General features: G+C 38.1%; 2 protein-coding genes across 13 annotated transcripts in view; one reads left to right on the top strand and one right to left on the bottom strand.

Moving 5' to 3' along the window:
* Window positions 1-3,198, bottom strand: part of EID1 (EP300 interacting inhibitor of differentiation 1) — a 73,562-nt gene extending 70,364 nt beyond the window's left edge. For 4 of the 5 annotated variants that reach the window (XR_008494151.1, XR_008494150.2, XR_008494149.2 and 1 more), the window contains exon 1: window positions 3,065-3,175. The gene's annotated coding sequence lies outside the window, so the exon portion shown is untranslated. Of the gene's footprint in view, window positions 1-3,064 lie in introns of all 5 variants that reach the window. The other variant, XR_008494148.2, reaches the window with a different exon arrangement.
* CEP152 (centrosomal protein 152) overlaps window positions 1,390-16,869 on the top strand; it is an 88,558-nt gene continuing 73,078 nt past the window's right edge. For 2 of the 8 annotated variants that reach the window (XM_063652212.1, XM_054451188.2), the window contains exons 1-5: window positions 1,390-2,912; window positions 8,074-8,167; window positions 15,715-15,818; window positions 16,036-16,105; window positions 16,187-16,465. In XM_063652212.1, the coding sequence (XP_063508282.1) occupies window positions 8,081-8,167; window positions 15,715-15,818; window positions 16,036-16,105; window positions 16,187-16,465 (540 nt within the window). In that variant the 5' untranslated portion in view covers window positions 1,390-2,912; window positions 8,074-8,080. The other 6 variants (XM_054451189.2, XM_054451190.2, XM_054451192.2 and 3 more) reach the window with 6 other exon arrangements.

Here is a 16,869-nt window from a genome sequence, read left to right as displayed (position 1 = left end):
TCTGTGTTCCTTTGAAGATAGTACTCCTTGATGATAGCACTTTGGATAGCACTCCTGTGGTGGCATTGCTTTGACCTGATAGCTTTGACACCAAAAAGGAGGAAAAAGGAGAAATGATGGTTTAGCTTTACCTTTATAAATGCTTGTTAGTGGGAGGGACCCCATCTCATCAACAATGACATTTTCTCTTGAAATGTCTCACCCAGCTCATAGGTGTGCCCATTTAAAACATGCAAGGTAAACATCGAGCCAACGTTTCACAAATAATCTTTTGTCCATCATTTGAGATCTTTGGCAGTTTTACTTTCTTCCCCCGCACTTGCCTTTGTTATCCCAGAATGCCTCTGTCTGCTTGTGTTTCTTTGGATGTTAGATTCATTCCTTGTGCACACCATTACCTGACCTCTGTAGAATGCCTTTCCTATTCTCCCAGGCTTAAAGCTCTTCTATGGACTACCTCCTTCCTGCCTTCTTCTCCAGACTTACCTCTAAATGTAAGATTCCTGCACTTTTGCTGGTCTGGACTTCAAATTGCACTCATGCTAATCAACTGACCTGTTGAGCTCTCTCCTTCTCTTCTTCCTTGAACCTGCCTTGATAGATTCATCTTTAGGTGTTCACTTTCCCTAGAATTATTGCCTATTCTACTCTTATTACACTTAGTAAACAATTTTTGTTATTATTTATCTTTCTATGTAAGCGTCTTGTAACTCAGAGTGTTGGTACCTTGAGCATGGGGTCCTACCCTGCACCTAGACCAGGACTTAAACAGGATAAGTGGTCAAAGAAATTTAGTTGAATATATCCATAACTCCACCAAAAACCATTTTTAGAGGCATGGCAGGATGGGAGGCTGACTTATTCTTTATTTTCCCTCTTTGTCACGTATATTCTAGTCTCACTAAAATATTTTGTATGTAGTGAAGAGCTCTGGGTTTGGAGATAAAGGACCTGGCTTCAGATTCTGTCTCCCTTGTATTAGCTGTGTAGCCTTGGACAAGTCATTTGATTTATTTTTATGTAAGTTTCTTCAACTGGAAAATGGGGTAGGAATACCTGTCCTAACCCCCCACAGTGTTGTAGTGAGAACCAAATGAGACAATGCTCGTGAAAGAACTTACCAATTTGTAAAGCACTGTGTAAGGGATTATAAACACTGCCTCCTCATGTGCTTCCCCTGACACCTTTTATGCTTTCTTCCTTCTAAGAAACAGTTGTTTGTGCGTGGGGATCACCTGACATTCTTGCTGCAGCACTCCATCATAACCCTCAGCAGAGAATGCAACATACAGTTTGCCAATCGACTTCAGTGGGATGTGAAAAGTGAAAAGTGCATTTAATTCTCACTAAGATGCCTTGGCTCAGATTCAACAGATGCCATTTACTTGAAGGCCTTTTATTTGCTTTTTCTGCCCACACCCTGCCAAAATCTTCATCTATTTGTTCATTTATTCATTTACTAATTTAACATAATTGTTTTGAGTGCCTACCAGGGTCATGTTAGATACCCAAGAAGTAAAGTGAGTACTTCAAGATATTCACATTGTATTGAGTGTAACAGACACACAAAAACTTACAGTAGATATAAGAACTATAATAGGATATATAGAATACACTGTGTACAGAGGTAGGAAAGATCATTTTTGCGAAGTGAGGGAGTGTGTGTCATGAAAGGCTTCAAAGGAGGTGCTAGTCTATCTTGAAAACTAAGTAGCAGGAGAAGTAAGGTAGAGGCAATGCAGGTGGAAGAAACAGCTTTCACAGCAGGTGAAAGAAAAAAAGCGCTCTGGGAACCATTGTTAGCTCAGCCTGTGATTTCATTCATTCTATTACAGTGGATTAAATTACCTGTTATTTGCCAAACCCTGTAACAGTTTATGGGATTACAGGGGTCAGTGTAGGCATCATGGGGGTGGACGGTGAAGTAGCAAAGGAAAACTAGCCACATTATGAAGAGCCTCGAACTGGCATTTTACTCCATGCCAGTACACATGGGAAAGGGTTGAAAGGATATGTGAACCTGCCGCCACCAATTCCTTGATTATTCACTGGAACCCTTTCAGCCAGAGAAGATAGACACAGTACTGGGCTTTACTGAGGACTGGGTGGCGCTGTCTTTAGGGGCAGGTTAATAATATACGCCTAAGTGACAAGAACACTCACACCCGAGGAAATTAGAGTAGTGAATAGACACGTGGAAAAATGTGCCATCTTATCAGTAATTAAAGAAGCAAAAATGTAAACAAAGCGGCACCTAGTAAGGTAGAAGACAAAGCAAAATATCTAAGGCTGTTAAGTAATGGGGAAGCAGGCGCCTTAGAAAACAAGAAGGGCAAATGTAAAAAACTTCTAAGGCAAGAGTTCGGTGGGGAATCTGCAGGATTCTGTGTGCTGAAGCGCAGGAGGCACGAGTCACCTTTGCAGTCTCCGGTACCAAACGGGCAAAGGGTCCCCGTAAGACCGCTGCACCCTGGGAGAAGGTAGCGGGTGAATCGCTTCGGCGTCTCTAGGCAACTGATCAGCCCGCCCCCTCCAGGGTAACTTCCTCGTAATTGGCTCTCGAATTCACCAATGGGCGCACAGGGGGAGCTTCCCGCCACCTCTGGCGCCCGCTTTCAAACAGCCGTACTTTGCAACAGCAGGCGGACTTCTCAACCAAGCTTGAGGAAGGCGGAGACTTCTGCCTCCTCGCTCCGCCCCTAGCCGGCACGGCTCCGCCCACCGGGCGAGCTTCTAGTCGGCGATTGAAGGAGGCGATTGCTCCTTAAGGGCCTCCGCCCCGTGAGTTCGGTTGTGACTAGGAAGGCGCTAGTGGACTAGAGCCAGGGTAAGGAGATTTGCTGGAAGTTGGTCTTCCGCCAGGACTAGAGCTTCCTCGCGGTAACAGCCTCCGTGGCCTCCGGTGAGTTCCGGTGAGTTCTGATTCACGGGTGGGCTTGGACCTTGGATTAGAGGAGTTGCGGGGTCCTCGGGATGCTGGCTGAGGGTTCCTGGGGGGCTGACCTTCCCCCTCCCCAAATCCCGCGGTGGTGGACTGCCCGCATGTTGCGGGCTCAGCTTTTACCTTTAACGTGTCATTTAGACCTCTTCATTCCTCCAATATCTTACTTAGAAGTGACATATGGGAAGCCCGCCTCGTTTCCAGGCTGCTGGGGTCGCCCCTAGACCCTACTCTGCGGACCCCGCCTTGGTCACCCTGGCGTCACGCCTGGCTCACAGTAGGTGCTCTGTGCACGTGTGTTGACCGAGTACAAGTGACGCTGGCACCCAAAGCCAGCAGCCCCGGGCATCCTGGGCCCCGTGCGACTTTGGTCATGTTTGTAGTGCCGTAGCTGACGCCAAACAGTTCCTCAAGGTCATTCGCTCAGCCTGTGGATGATGATTGTGTATTAGCATTACTCGCTCCGCTCTCTGGGCAACTTGAATCAATTTGTCCAAAGTGCTGTCATTAGCACTGATCACAAGATGTTGTGATGATTTGTTTATATGTCTATTTTCTTTCCCTCCATCATGTCCTGTTAAACTTTGTAATCTTGAGCAGTGCTTGGTAAATTGTCGAATGATTGAATAGGGTGCTTCCACCAGGTGTTGCAAGTCTAAAGCGGGCTATGTGCTCTGGCTGTTTCCATTCTAGAAGGCGAGTTATGTCAGCAAGTAAGTAGAATTTCCCAACTCCCAGTGCAATTCTTAGAAACCCCTTTTGTGGGGATTTATAACCCTTTCTATATCGTAGTCATGAACTCGAGTCTGATTTAAGCCTATTATCACCTTATACCTTCATAGTGCGTGACAATGAACGTGCACTCCCTAGACATGTGAATGCACTCAACTAAAGAGAAGCTGAAGTTGAAGCCATAAGAAAAGCATAAGAAATACAGTCTGAAAGTGCAAAGGAGTGGCCAACTCCATGGGGGAACAGGCTTGGTAGGGCGTCTTGAAGGAGGGTGGCATTTTTGTTCCATAGGAGGTTGCATTATTTGAAGTGACGTTTCTCATAGACTGCACATTCACCTTTTCTCAGATATGCGGAATCCTCTTTATTCCCTTAACCTCTTCGGTAGCTGGCAGACTCCTGTTCATCAGTAATAATGTCATAATAGTAAAAAAACTAGAATGTATTGATTGGTACATAGTGCTAATTACTTTTCATGTATTATCTTGTGAATCCTCAGAATCAATCTTTGAAGTAGGTGTTGTTTTTACCCCCATTTCTTTAACGTAGAAGCAGAAGCAGTTTGCTCAAGATTGCACTGCTGATAAATAGAAGAGCCAGAATTGAGCCCAGGTTGTCTGAATGAGTGCCCTCATTCTTAGAGCCACTTATAGCCATATTGTGTCCTTTAAGATTTATTTCTAATCTAAAGGCTCTTTTTTTCTGTGAAACTTCTCTAAACTATCCTTTCTTCTTAGGAAAAGTTAATTTGTGCTTTGTACTTTCATCTACTACGGAATTTATTACACTATGTTATTGTAACTGTTTATATCAGTGGCTCTATCTAACAGAGGATGAGCAGAGACAGTGAGTTCCTCCTGGCTGGTACCATGTCTTAGATGCATCTAGGATATGATCTGGAACACAGTGGGTATTCAATAAAATTTTATTGAAATAATGAATTCGTATAAGGTAACATGCCTATATCATATTCAGTCAACAAATATTTGTTATGTGCCTACCATGTGCAAGTGGGCAGATACATTTTAATTCTGCCTTTGGAGTGCTTATAGTTTATTAGATGAAGCAAAAACAATGCTACTTTTGCTTTGTAATCTTTTGTCCAAATAAACACCCATTGGTTTTGTTGTAAGGAGGGCAGAGAAAACAATGGGGGACAACAAAAGGAATGCTGGGTCAGAGCATCCATCTGAGTGTAACAACAGGACATACTTTTTATAGTCTTGTTAAGGGTTCAGAAAAAGTTATCTAGGAAGAAAGTCTACCAGACTGCTATTGAAGAAGAAAACCAAAACGTACTGTTTACTTAATCTGCATCTTGATTTCTTAAGTGGTCAGCCTTGAGTCAATAGATATAGAAAATTTTCATTATTTTTACTAGTGGCATAGTATTGACAAATTAATTCAAAATAATTTTACTAGTGTAAATGTTAATTTTCGATATATTAATATTGATAGTTTTCAAGATGGTTTAGCAGTTGATATTTTCACCAGCAACTCATGAGCCATACAAAATACAAAATAGTCACCACTGGTGATAACAAGTTTTTTTTTTTTTTTTTTTCCAATCTAGTGGTTGAAAATGGCATATTGTTTAAATGACACTTCTTTGAAACATCACGAGCTTAAGCATCTTTTCAAACTAATTGATTTACACTTTTTAAAGTAAATTGTCATGTCAGTCGCCCAATTTTATATTGGATTGTCTTTTTCTCATTTCTTTGTAATAATTTTATATTGGGACTTCGTCAGGTGCTTTGCAAATATTTTTCTCATTCTTATTTTTCTTGACTTTGTTATTGATGTATTTTTTCATACATAATATTTGACTCGTTAATGATGTCTTTTGCCTTAAACAAAATTTTATTTTTTGTGGTTAGGTTTCCATCACATTTTTCTTTATGGCTTTTGGGTTTAATATCTTGCTTTTTTTTTTTTTTAAAAGAAGTCTCTTTTGTTGTTCTGAATATTATACTAAAGTCTCTGGTAGCAGTGATAATGGTTGGTGATTAATAAGTTAAGGTATTAGCTTTTATTTTAAGTTTCATTTAAAATATGTATTACCTTTTTACTATATATGTTTTTAACCACATTAAGTTGATCAGATTTCCCTTTATGTCTGAAATCATTTCTTAAAGTCTTTTGTAGTTTATAGTTCTGATAAGGAAAACTTATACCTTCTTCAGTGGGGGAGATTTTGTTTTTTTCAGGTATTTTTAGATGTCTTCTTTAATGACATGTTTTGGATTTAAAATAACATTAAAGATATATACTTTGATATTTTACATTCTCTTTAAAAACAAAACCGTAAGTATTCTCTATCTGAGAAAAGTAGCTCTCTATTTAAAATATTAGTAGCTACATTTTTAGCAATAGGCTCTTATAAATCTTAATGTTCTTTTTCAATAATCAACATCAGTTGATGGCAGGTTAATAAAGGATTGGAACAAACCTCTCTTCTCTAACTTAATGAAGGAGAAATTAACCCAAATTCCATATTTTGTCTTGTATTTATATTTAAATGAAAGAAAGGTAGAAGACAGAATTCAGAAGCAGAAAGGATTTTTTCTGCCTGGAGGATTCAGGAATTTCTTTAAGGTCCAGCTTAATTTCATCTCTTTTAAGGACATGGGATTTAATTGGGCTAGTATTTTCATTATATATAGTGTTCTGTAGACTATTAAGTCTATTTGCATAGTGGAAAAAAACTAGAGACATGAGATTGTGTGTTTTTTCCTCACCATTTCATGTTACAGGCTCTTTATCATACTCATGTCTTCGTCTTATGTTGACATAGAAAAGGATTCTTATAGATAGACTTAGATTTATTTTCCTCGATATGCATGTCTCTTCCCCCCTTTAGCCCTGGCACAAGGGTAGAAAGGAGTAGGTGTGGTCTGAGAAGCAGAGGCTGGAGGGTTTTAAGTTGAGGTAAAGAGTCTGAGTTGATATGAGTTAAAAGGGACGGGTTGGGTGTAGGGACCAGAGAGGAAGGAATTAGAAGGTAGACTGCAAATTAGAGGTTGGCCAAGAAACATAACTCAGGCCAAAAAACAAAAACTTCTCATGGGGGATTTTCACCACTGAAGTTCATATGTGTGTTAATCTTTAATACCATATTCATCTATTCTAGCTTGCATATTTTCTTTTCACATTTTAATATCTACAACATAGACTGCTTCCTAAAATTAATGTTATGTCATAATTTGATTGGCTACATCTTGTTCCTACTGCTACAAATGGAACTGCATCATAGAATCAAAGACATCTTAGATCTGATGAAATGGGATATTGTCTGCTCTAGAGCTATTGGCTTCCACAAAAGTTTGTGATATAGTTCGTATCTGTTAAGACGAGGGAGCTAAGTTCTGTATGGTAAAATGCATTTGGATTGCTGGATCTCCATGCTTCTGATTTTACTTCCAATTTAATGACATTTTAGAGCTTGAAAGGTGTAGTGAATGAGTTGTGGCTCAGGCTCACATCCAAGTGCGTTTCATTGGCATGAACAACAGTGGACTGAATGGAGGGCAGTGTTAAGCCAGGTAATTGATAACACCTGTCTGCTTTTTTTTTGTTGGGATTGTTCAGAGCTTTGAAGTTCTGAGGAGTTTATGTATAGTGTCAGGATCGCTAAGTATAATTTAAATCAGCAGCAGCTTTTTTGAATGTAAGTAGTTGAAAACCCATTTCCTGCTGCTGCTTCTGCCCTGCAGCAGTGACTGCTCCCCAGGGAACTCTTGCTGTTGCTTTTGGAATTGGAAGTCCACAGTGGTGGAGCTTCACAGCTTTCACTTCTGTTTTTCCCGAGTTTATTGCCAGAACCTGATTTTATCAAGCTTAAGAGGAGGACATTTAAGACTTATATTTTGTTGTGCGCTCTATGGCATTTACTGAATTGTAAATGGTTTCAGAGTAGCAGTCATTCAGTCATTCACTCATGATTTAGAGGCCCTCTTCTTGTAAAGCATGATATTTGGATTTCTGATATTAAAAAAAATGAGGCAATAGGGTACTGCCTGTGCCATGTTTAATATATCACATTTGAAATTTTGTTTGAGCTTAAGATTTTTACATTTGGCACATTTCTAGTTTATTATTATTGTCATCTTATTTTTCATGTGGGCAAAAATCTTACTGTTTTATACTTTTCAGACCACTAGAAAGGTCTATTCATAGTTTTATTACCTATTTGCATTTTTTCTTTTCCATGAATTGCTGTCATATAGCTATTTTCTATGAATCACAGTTATTTGTATTGGCCATAACTGAGTTATACATATTTTCTCCCAGTCTGTTTCTGTCTTTTCACTTTGTGTATGTATGGCATCTCTTATGTAGTTTGTTCTGGGGAGATTTTATGGGGTATTCAGAAACCAAACATCTTTCTCTTCCCACAGGAGGACCATGTCATTAGACTTTGGCAGTGTGGCACTACCAGTGCAAAATGAAGATGAGGAGTATGACAAAGAGGACTATGAAAGAGAGAAAGAGGTAAGTTGTTAAAAAAAAAAGAGACACTAAACCTAATCTTTAACAAGTTTTATTTCTTGATCAAAATTATATCATCTTGTGTCATTTTGAAGGGATTTGGATTTTTTTTTTTTTTAAAAAACAAAACAACCCTAAAATCTGCTTGCTATTTAGACTGAAAAGGTGAATAAGTGGAATGCTTCTGTTTTTGAGACAAGAATAAAACACAACTGTGAATAATACCGTCACATAAATGGTTAAATTTTTCTTTTCATTTAGGAGGTAATGGTTGGCTTTGGAAGTGGAAGGTTAGTTTCTAGGTGCTTGTAACATTGCCATGAACAAGTCTGACAAGGCTCTTTGCTTTGGGTAGTTTACATCCTAGAGGAGGCAGACAATAAACAAGTAAACAAGTGAGTAAAGTAATTTGAGTGAGTGATAATTTATCATTGATAAATGACAGGGAAACAAACTGGAGTGCTATGAAAGCAATTGGTAGGGGATTGCTGTAGATGGGGTGGTGAGGGAAGGTCTGTGGGAGGAGGCAATATTTGAGCTGAGACTTGACTCATGAGAAGGAACCAGCCATGCAGAAGCCTGAGGAAGAGCAGTCTAGGCCAAAACACCAATGAGTGTAAGCTGGGAAGTTGGGAAGAGACCCCGTGTATGCCACAGATCATGTGCAGCAGCCAGAAGGCCATGGTATTGGGTATATATGAGCCAGTGTTGGGTGGTGGATGTGGGTGTCAGATCATGGAAAGCCATGATAAGGTGTTTGTATTTTATTCTAAGAGCAATGGGAAGCCAGTGGAGGATTTTAAGCAGGGAAAAGTGATATCATATTTTTGAAGATCTTTCAGAAGATGGCATGGTGAATAGATTATAGAAGGAAAGGAATAAAAGGGAGAGACCATATTATTTATATATAAAGTGTTTAGCAGAGTTCTTGGCACATAGCAAATGTTGAGTAAATGGTGGCAATAGTAATAGCAGCAGTAATAGTGTTATTGGTGGAAGTCAATGTAGTTGTTTTGGTTGTTTTTAGTGTAAGTCAAATTTCTTGATTGTCTGTGATAAAAGGCTTCTTTTGTCCTGACGCTATTTTTTTATATGACCCGTTTTCTAACATGTGAAGAAATCTTTTTTAATAGTTGTTGGGGACCATTAGTAGTAACAGGAAGCAAGGAATAGGGTCAGTTGACCATTGCTTATGTGGCTGGTGGTAGAATTAAGGCAGTGATAGAAAACTGGCAACTTGCTGGATTTGGTTCAGACAGGTATTGTTTGGTTGCACAGTGCTTTTAAAAAATTGAATCTGTATTTGAAGATGGGAAAATTTTATGCAGCACTGCAAAGTCTCTGGCTTATCTAAAAAACATCCAAAGCCCTGGCCACACCTGGCCTGTATTTGCACATGGCAGCAGGCGGGCTGGAACTGAGGAGTGGCTCTCCTTCCCCAGCTGGCCACAGTCCCCACTTCTCACACAGACATGGGCTTATGCACTCAGACCTGCCTGCTTCACTCTGGTAAATTCTCTGCCAGGGCCCTGAGGGCATTTGAGTTTATGACCCTGGTGAGGGTTTCCGGATTTTGGCAGGGCCCCTCACAACAATTGTTGTGGCAAGGATGGGAATGAGGATTTTCTGTTACTTTGAACCTGCAGCATGAGGTTTTCATGACTGGGCTTGGATAGTTGGCTGGGGTTTAGCCACTGGGATTCTTGAGAAGGTCAGTTTAAGTAATCACTACTGTAAAGAAGAAAAAATATTTTGACAGGTGATTTTTCATTGAGAAATATATTAGAGAGATAGGTAGGGTGTTAGAGCTTACTGCCAGTATATTGTGTGGTTAAAATTTTAGAGGGGATGCTAGTTAAGGAGGCAATTAATTCTAGATAATATAGAAAACAGCTATTTGGGATCACCTCTGTGATAGATTGTATGCTGGGATAGGGAATTTCAGGGGAAAAGTTGTTCTTGAAAGATCAAGTATCTAAGAATGAGTATTTCTAGCAGAGTGGAAGGATATATAGCTGAATTGACTCTAACATGATGATTATGGTTAAATTTGTAAAAAACTTCATGTTAATAAAAATATTTTTACTTTAAAAAATAATTGCTGCAAGGGAAAAAGTGAGATGAGAGGCTAGAGAGGTTCAAATTTTAGTAACAAACTTTGGAACTGTTCACAAATCTTCAGCTGTATGTATACTTTGTCACTACAAGTTAAAGTAATAAATTGGGTGGTCAAACCCAAGCTTGCATGCATATCTAGGTTTTTTGACTGTCTCAGTCTTCCTGACCCAGCAATAGCCAAATGGTTCACAGCCTTAAGAGATTAAAGAAAAAAAGCTGTTTCTTCCTGTCTACCTGATTGGTAGCTTTGGGACTGCGGCTTTGGGATTGCGGCTAGGTTATAACTGTTAGCAGTGGGCTAATGCATATTGCTTTCTCTACTTAGTGAATCACTTTGTGTTCAATTTGCTGATGTGGGAGGAATGCCTTTATCCCTGATGATGTGCTAGAAGGCTTACCAGGCATACCACATCTGACTCAGAGTCTACCCTGCTAACGGTTTGTGAGAGCCTCTCTTGGTACATGGTTGGATAGTCCTGATTTTCACTGTCTAGGATGAAAGGCCAGTTGCTAATACAGCATGTTTTTCCAAGCTGTGTTTAATTTTGTTGTTTTGATGCCAGTTGGGATTTTGTCCACATGTGCCCATATCCCAATGAATACACCATTCCAACCTTCATGCCATCCTAATGAGCAGCTTTACAATTATGATTTTGCTTTTTCCATTTCTATTCTCTCCATTGTTTGCATTAAAGATCAAATGGAGAAAGTGTCTTTAACATTCAGAAAAAGGAAAGGATTTAGTAAATATGTTATTCAATATTTAGAGGATATTTAGACCAGTGGATCTCAAGCCAGAGACCATCACGAATATACCCATATTTTGCAAAAAAAAAAAAAAAAAAAACAAAAACAACAAGAATTTTGTAGAAAAGTCCTATAATCTATTTCTAAAGTGCTACAACTCTTAATGGTACATTAGTAAAAGTTGGCCCACTGTGGGTCAAGGCATAAAGGCATAGTAGAACGGTACATAAACCACAGCTTCTCACAGTGTTTCAACTGAAACTCCATCTCTTAAAAATCGTCGACAGAGCAGATTAGGGCGCAGATCAGTGAGGGTGATGACATCATAGAGATATGTATCATGTCAGTTAATATCAATTATTTGTCACACATTACTTATGTTTCTCCTAGCTGGGGGACATTACTTTCTGATTGTACCACTTGAGAGCTGCTGATAATACTTGTCCTTCTTGCTAAGAAGGAGATCTCATCCAGAGCAAACTTTTCTTTATAAAGCTGTCCCAGAAAATAATTCAGAAGCTATTGTATTAACTCATTCATAATGTAACAATGTGACTTTGCAAAAATACTTTTCACCTAAAGTCACTATACTTGTGATTCCACAGTCGGATATTACAGTGATATAGTTCTTTTTTTTTTTTTTTTTTGAGATGGCATCTCGCTCTGTTGCCCATGCTGGAGTGCAATCGTGGGATCTTGGCTGATGCTGCCTCCCAGGTTCAAGCGATTCTCCTGCCTCAGCCTCCCAAGTAGCTGGGATTAGAGGCATGCGCCACCATGCCTGGCTAATTTTTTTTTTATTTTTAGTAGAGACAGGGTTTTGCCATGTTGGCCAGGCTGGTCTTGAACTCCTGCCCTCAGGTGTTCCGACTGCCTCGGCCTCCCAAAGTGCTGGCCACTGCGCCCAGCCCCAGATAAAGGTCTTTTTGTCATAGTCATGCTTATTATAAGCCTCTTAATTGTTGGTAAAGCCACAGCTTAAAGAAGATTGCCATTTGGACTCTCACAGTCAGCTGGAGTAGGCATGTACTTTCTGCAATGTCACCAGAAGTAGCTCTGTGATTGTTGTTGGTTCTAGATAGTAAAATTATCTGTTTATGTGTGTATATATTCTGGAGCTGGTGATTTGGGGCAGAAATGCTTGGTAATCTATGATATCAATATAATATTTGCTGATGATGGATCATTTAGTGTTGATGGGTCATTTAGTGATGACATATTTGAAAATGATCTCGATTAGAAAGGTAGATGGTTTAGGTAGCAGGTGGCAGACAGAAACTTGCACCTGGCAATACTGACTTGGTTTTTATAGCAGTACTTCTCTAACAGAATAATAAAGCTCCATTGAGCTCAGCATCATGTATTTTAGAGGCAAGGTTTCCATTGCATAGCCTTTCTTCCACTTTTTAACTGCCTTGTTTGATGTAATTGCGGAAGCATTTTGATGTTTTGTTTCCACTAGAGGGAGTTGTAAAGCTAGTATTTGTTTACATTTAGCGTGTATCCATGAAAGCATTATTTAATAATTCATATTTGAAAATATCAGAATCTTTTTAGAAGCGTACTAAGAGGTCACCTGTTTAAAGGGAATATGACCGTTAGGTGTTCCATTTGCTACTCTTTCTCTTGGGAGAAGATTATTGTATGGTTGGTAACTTGAGGCCTCTTGCCTTCATGAATATTGAGGATTATAGGTTCTGAAGATGATCTGTTTAGTTAATTTAAGTTGAAAATCCTAACAAAAGGTTTACATGTTCTCTGTTTTACATTTGCCCCTGAATGTAGGCTTTTGTATGTTCTACATGGGTTATTGCAAAGTGTTTTGTTAAGAAAGTTCTTTGAGTAAAATGCTTTTTTTTTTTTTTTAAGAAAGAAACATGTGAAGTAGAAAGGGAGGGGAGTTTATAGAATGATTCTGAATTTATTTAAACTGAGGCCTTAGAGTGGCAGATTATCTTTCTTACAGGGAAGGTGTCTGTTAAATTTTTAAACTCGGTTAATACACAGTAATATCCTATTGAGATTGCTGCTTGCCGCCAAAAAGCAGTCTGATGAATTTTAAATTAATGAGTGGTATTAAATCTTATCACTTATAAGGATTGTTATTTCTGTTCTTGAATCTGTATTTGGAAGTTTGATAGATCTTTAATGAGGAAAATTTATAGTTTCTAAATTTCTCTATTTGGTAACATGCATAACTAGATATGGCAATTTTGTGTTTTATTGCACAGAGTTCAGTGACCAAAGGGCAATTTGACAATGTATATGAGGAGGGCACACTTTGATCCTGGGAAATGGAAACACTGGAGGTGGGATTTTGTTCCTGAATGGCCTTATTTAGGAGGACTTCATTTAGCTTTTCTCTGCCCTGAAACTTACAGAAGAAGCCAGGGAATATGACCCAGCTATGCCAAAGAACTTGATGGATACATTTTTTGAAGATAAATTTTAAAATGTTAGCATATATGTAAAATATCTTGCAAGACCCTAAATACTATAGGGATGATTTTGCTAGTTGATGTTTATGTATGGATCCAGAAGCATTTTGATTAGCTGATTGCTTATACTCAAATTAATTTTTCTCTGTGGATGCCAATTTTGTGGTGTCACAAAGCTATAATAACAGCTGAATTATTATGTAGTTTTTTGTTTTTGTGCGGGGAAAGAAATGTACTCTTCAGATGTCCCTGTCAAGGCGCCCCTGAATTTTAAGGCTATGTACTTGAACCTCACTGAAGGTTTAGAAGAAAATATTCTTTCTGTTCAGGAGTCTTTACTTAATGTTAAGTATAAAAGATTTGTTTTATTTTTCCTTGTGTAACATGTGGGGGTAGTCTTTTTCCTTAAAGCAGTGATGCATAATTATAGACAACAAGTGGTGCTACTTTTAAAAGACCTCATAGATGCGATTTTTTTCTCTAGCGCATTTGTGTCTTTGTAGAATTGCTTTGCTACCTTTCATTTGAGGCATGTTGTATACAAATATGTTGATGTGTTCTGTTTTGTTTTTCATGTTGTGTCTTTTGTATTTCTTGTTTTTTTATATCTCTGTCAACTCTGATATGGCTAATTCTTAAAATGATTTTTCAAATACCTTGCATGTGGAGGTGAGCAATAAATGAGGGTCTTACGTGTTAATGTTAGTGTTAAACAGATTTAAAGATGAAGATAACTTTTCATTGAAGAAATTATCTTTCTCTTGTTGCGTCTTTAGAAGACAAATGGATTGAGAAAACCTTAAAAAAAAAGTCCATCCAATGAATATGAGAAATAAATACAGAGTGAGGAAGTATTCCCACCCACCTCCAACATACTCTATTCCCATTCCCAAATTTTATTTCACCGAAGCTCAGTTAAGAATTTGGGGCATTCCTTTCAGACCTTCCATAAAATATATTTATTTAACTTTTACTATACATATTTTGTTTAAGAAACTTTTTTTTTGGTAATTCTTAACATAATACTCAGATATGTTTTATGGACACATTCCATTTCTTTTGTACTAATGACAGGTAAAGTGGAAAAAAAAATGCTATAGACCAGGGAGCATCTCATTTTTTTTTTTCCTGAAAGGTTTTACAAAGTATTTAAGGTCTTTAAAATCCACTTGCATAATGTTATGGGGTTTGATTTATGTCCTTTGGAGGGATGTAATCAAGTTGTTAATTAAACTGGTGCTTAGTTTCTTAAAGAGAAGTAATTAGAAACAGTTTCCCTAAAAAGTATTTAGTAACATAATATTTGATCTTCTAATTGTTACATAATTTAAGAAATATATTATATTGGGATTATTAGGGTAATATTATTATATTGGGTTTTGAAGAAAGACAATAGCAGATAGTTATTGAAATCCTAAAAGTTATTGAATTATGTCTAGCAGACTAGCTGATTTATTCATCTTTTTATCATGTTTGAAATTTGAATGAATTAATTTTATCTATCTAGTTTATGTAATAAGCAGAATGCTAAAACTGATTTTTTTCTAGAAAATAATAGGAGAGAGAAATCAAATATTTAATGTCAGATGTAGTGTCATGCTTTTGCATGTGCTATCTATAGAAAACAGTCCTCCAACTCTTCTTTTACTCAGATGTTGTATGAGAGCAGAGTATTGTGTATCTTTTCATCTTTGGAAATAGATGGCTCTCTACTAATTAGTGACTCCCATGGGTTTCTACATTATCAGAGCATTTAAGGGCTTCTAGGCCACCTGCTGCTGCTGCTGTTCTCATCACCTGGCCAGAGTGCATCTGGCTACTCACATTCCCTGTGGGATGTCTAATTGTCAATTCTCCAAGGTCTGATTACTGGTAAAACAGGATTCTGAGACTTAGTCTGCCTGCCCTGTGATAACATAATGCATTGATTGTACCATTATTGTGACTTGCTGTGTTTCCATAAAAAAGTTTTTAAATTCTGCTCTATGTGTATTTAAATCTGAGATCTTCGTTTAAAAAAAAAAAAGAAAAAAAAAAGCCTTCTGATATAAATCCTAAAATTATGCATTCCCCTTTCCCCAAGTGAAATGATGAATATAATTTGTGTGGAACTTAAGAAGTTAATTAAAGGAGGGAATTATGAACTTCTTTGACCTCTACAGTAAAAAACCACTCGTTCCAAGGCAGCTTTGGCTTGGTGTCTTGTGTTTAAGTTGGTATGATATTGATGCAGACCTTTTGACTCAGTTGCAGCAGTTACTCACAGACCTTCCCCATGACATGCTGGATGACGACCTCTCCTCTCCGGAGCTCCAGTATTCGGACTGCAGCGAGGATGGCACAGACGGACAGTAAGCACCTGAAGTCACTTTCACTTGTATATTGCAATTCTATAAGTCTTTTTCTTTTGATGAAGATTAATAATTACATGATTATAAAATTATAAATTGATTCTTAAAATTTTGGGTGAAGGTTGGAAGGAAAAATGTTAAAATCTTGGGGTTCTTTGTGTTATCTATGTACAAATAAATGATAGGCTTTAAATCGAAAGTATTCCTTTTTCTCAAGACCACATCATCCTGAGCAATTGGAGATGAGCTGGAATGAGCAAATGCTGCCCAAATCTCAAAGTGTAAATGTAAGTATCTGGTGTGATGATAACTTTGATGAGGGTGGGACTGGATCTTCGTGCTTTTGTTTTACTCTTCTTATCTAATAGGGCTATAATGAAATTAAGAATTTATATGCTGGAGAAAAATGTGGTAATATCTGGGAAGAAAATACAAGTAAAACTGAAGACCGACATCCTGTGTACCATCCTGAAGAAGGTGGAGATGAAGGTGGAAGTGGTTATAGCCCTCCGAGTAAATGTGAACAGACTGATTTATATCACCTTCCTGAAAACTTTAGGCCATATACCAATGGTCAGAAGCAGGAATTTAATAACCAAGCAACCAATGTAATTAAATTTTCAGATCCTCAATGGAACCATTTTCAGGTATTGTAAAAACTTGACTTTCAAGAACTTGTGTGTGTGCACACGCATTTGCGTGATGTTTGTGCATGTTCAGGAAATGTATGTGAGTACAATGGTAAGATGATTTAACCACACGAAGTTCTGAGAGGGCACTTATTCAGGTTCATGGTGAATTAGTCATGGTATTTTCTGTTTACAGTCTAATACAATCATGATCTTAAGTCAGAAGTTTAAAATAGAGGCTCTTTGGACACAGTTGATTAAACATTAAAAGCTCAGTCTGCCAAAGAATAACTATCCTTGTTTACTGCTGCTTCTACCACTGCACTGTGCTTCAGTGAGAAGCTATGTTCAGGTCTCTTATTGTAGTTTTTAAAGCAGTAATTCTGTGTAGGTGGCAACATTTAATTTCCTCAGTTTTCTTG

This window comes from Pongo pygmaeus, chromosome 16, assembly GCF_028885625.2.
Source record: "Pongo pygmaeus isolate AG05252 chromosome 16, NHGRI_mPonPyg2-v2.0_pri, whole genome shotgun sequence".
NCBI classification, from domain to species: Eukaryota; Metazoa; Chordata; class Mammalia; order Primates; family Hominidae; genus Pongo; species Pongo pygmaeus.
The sequence above is the reverse complement of the archived record's forward strand: the minus strand, read 5'-3'. Positions and strand labels throughout refer to the sequence as shown.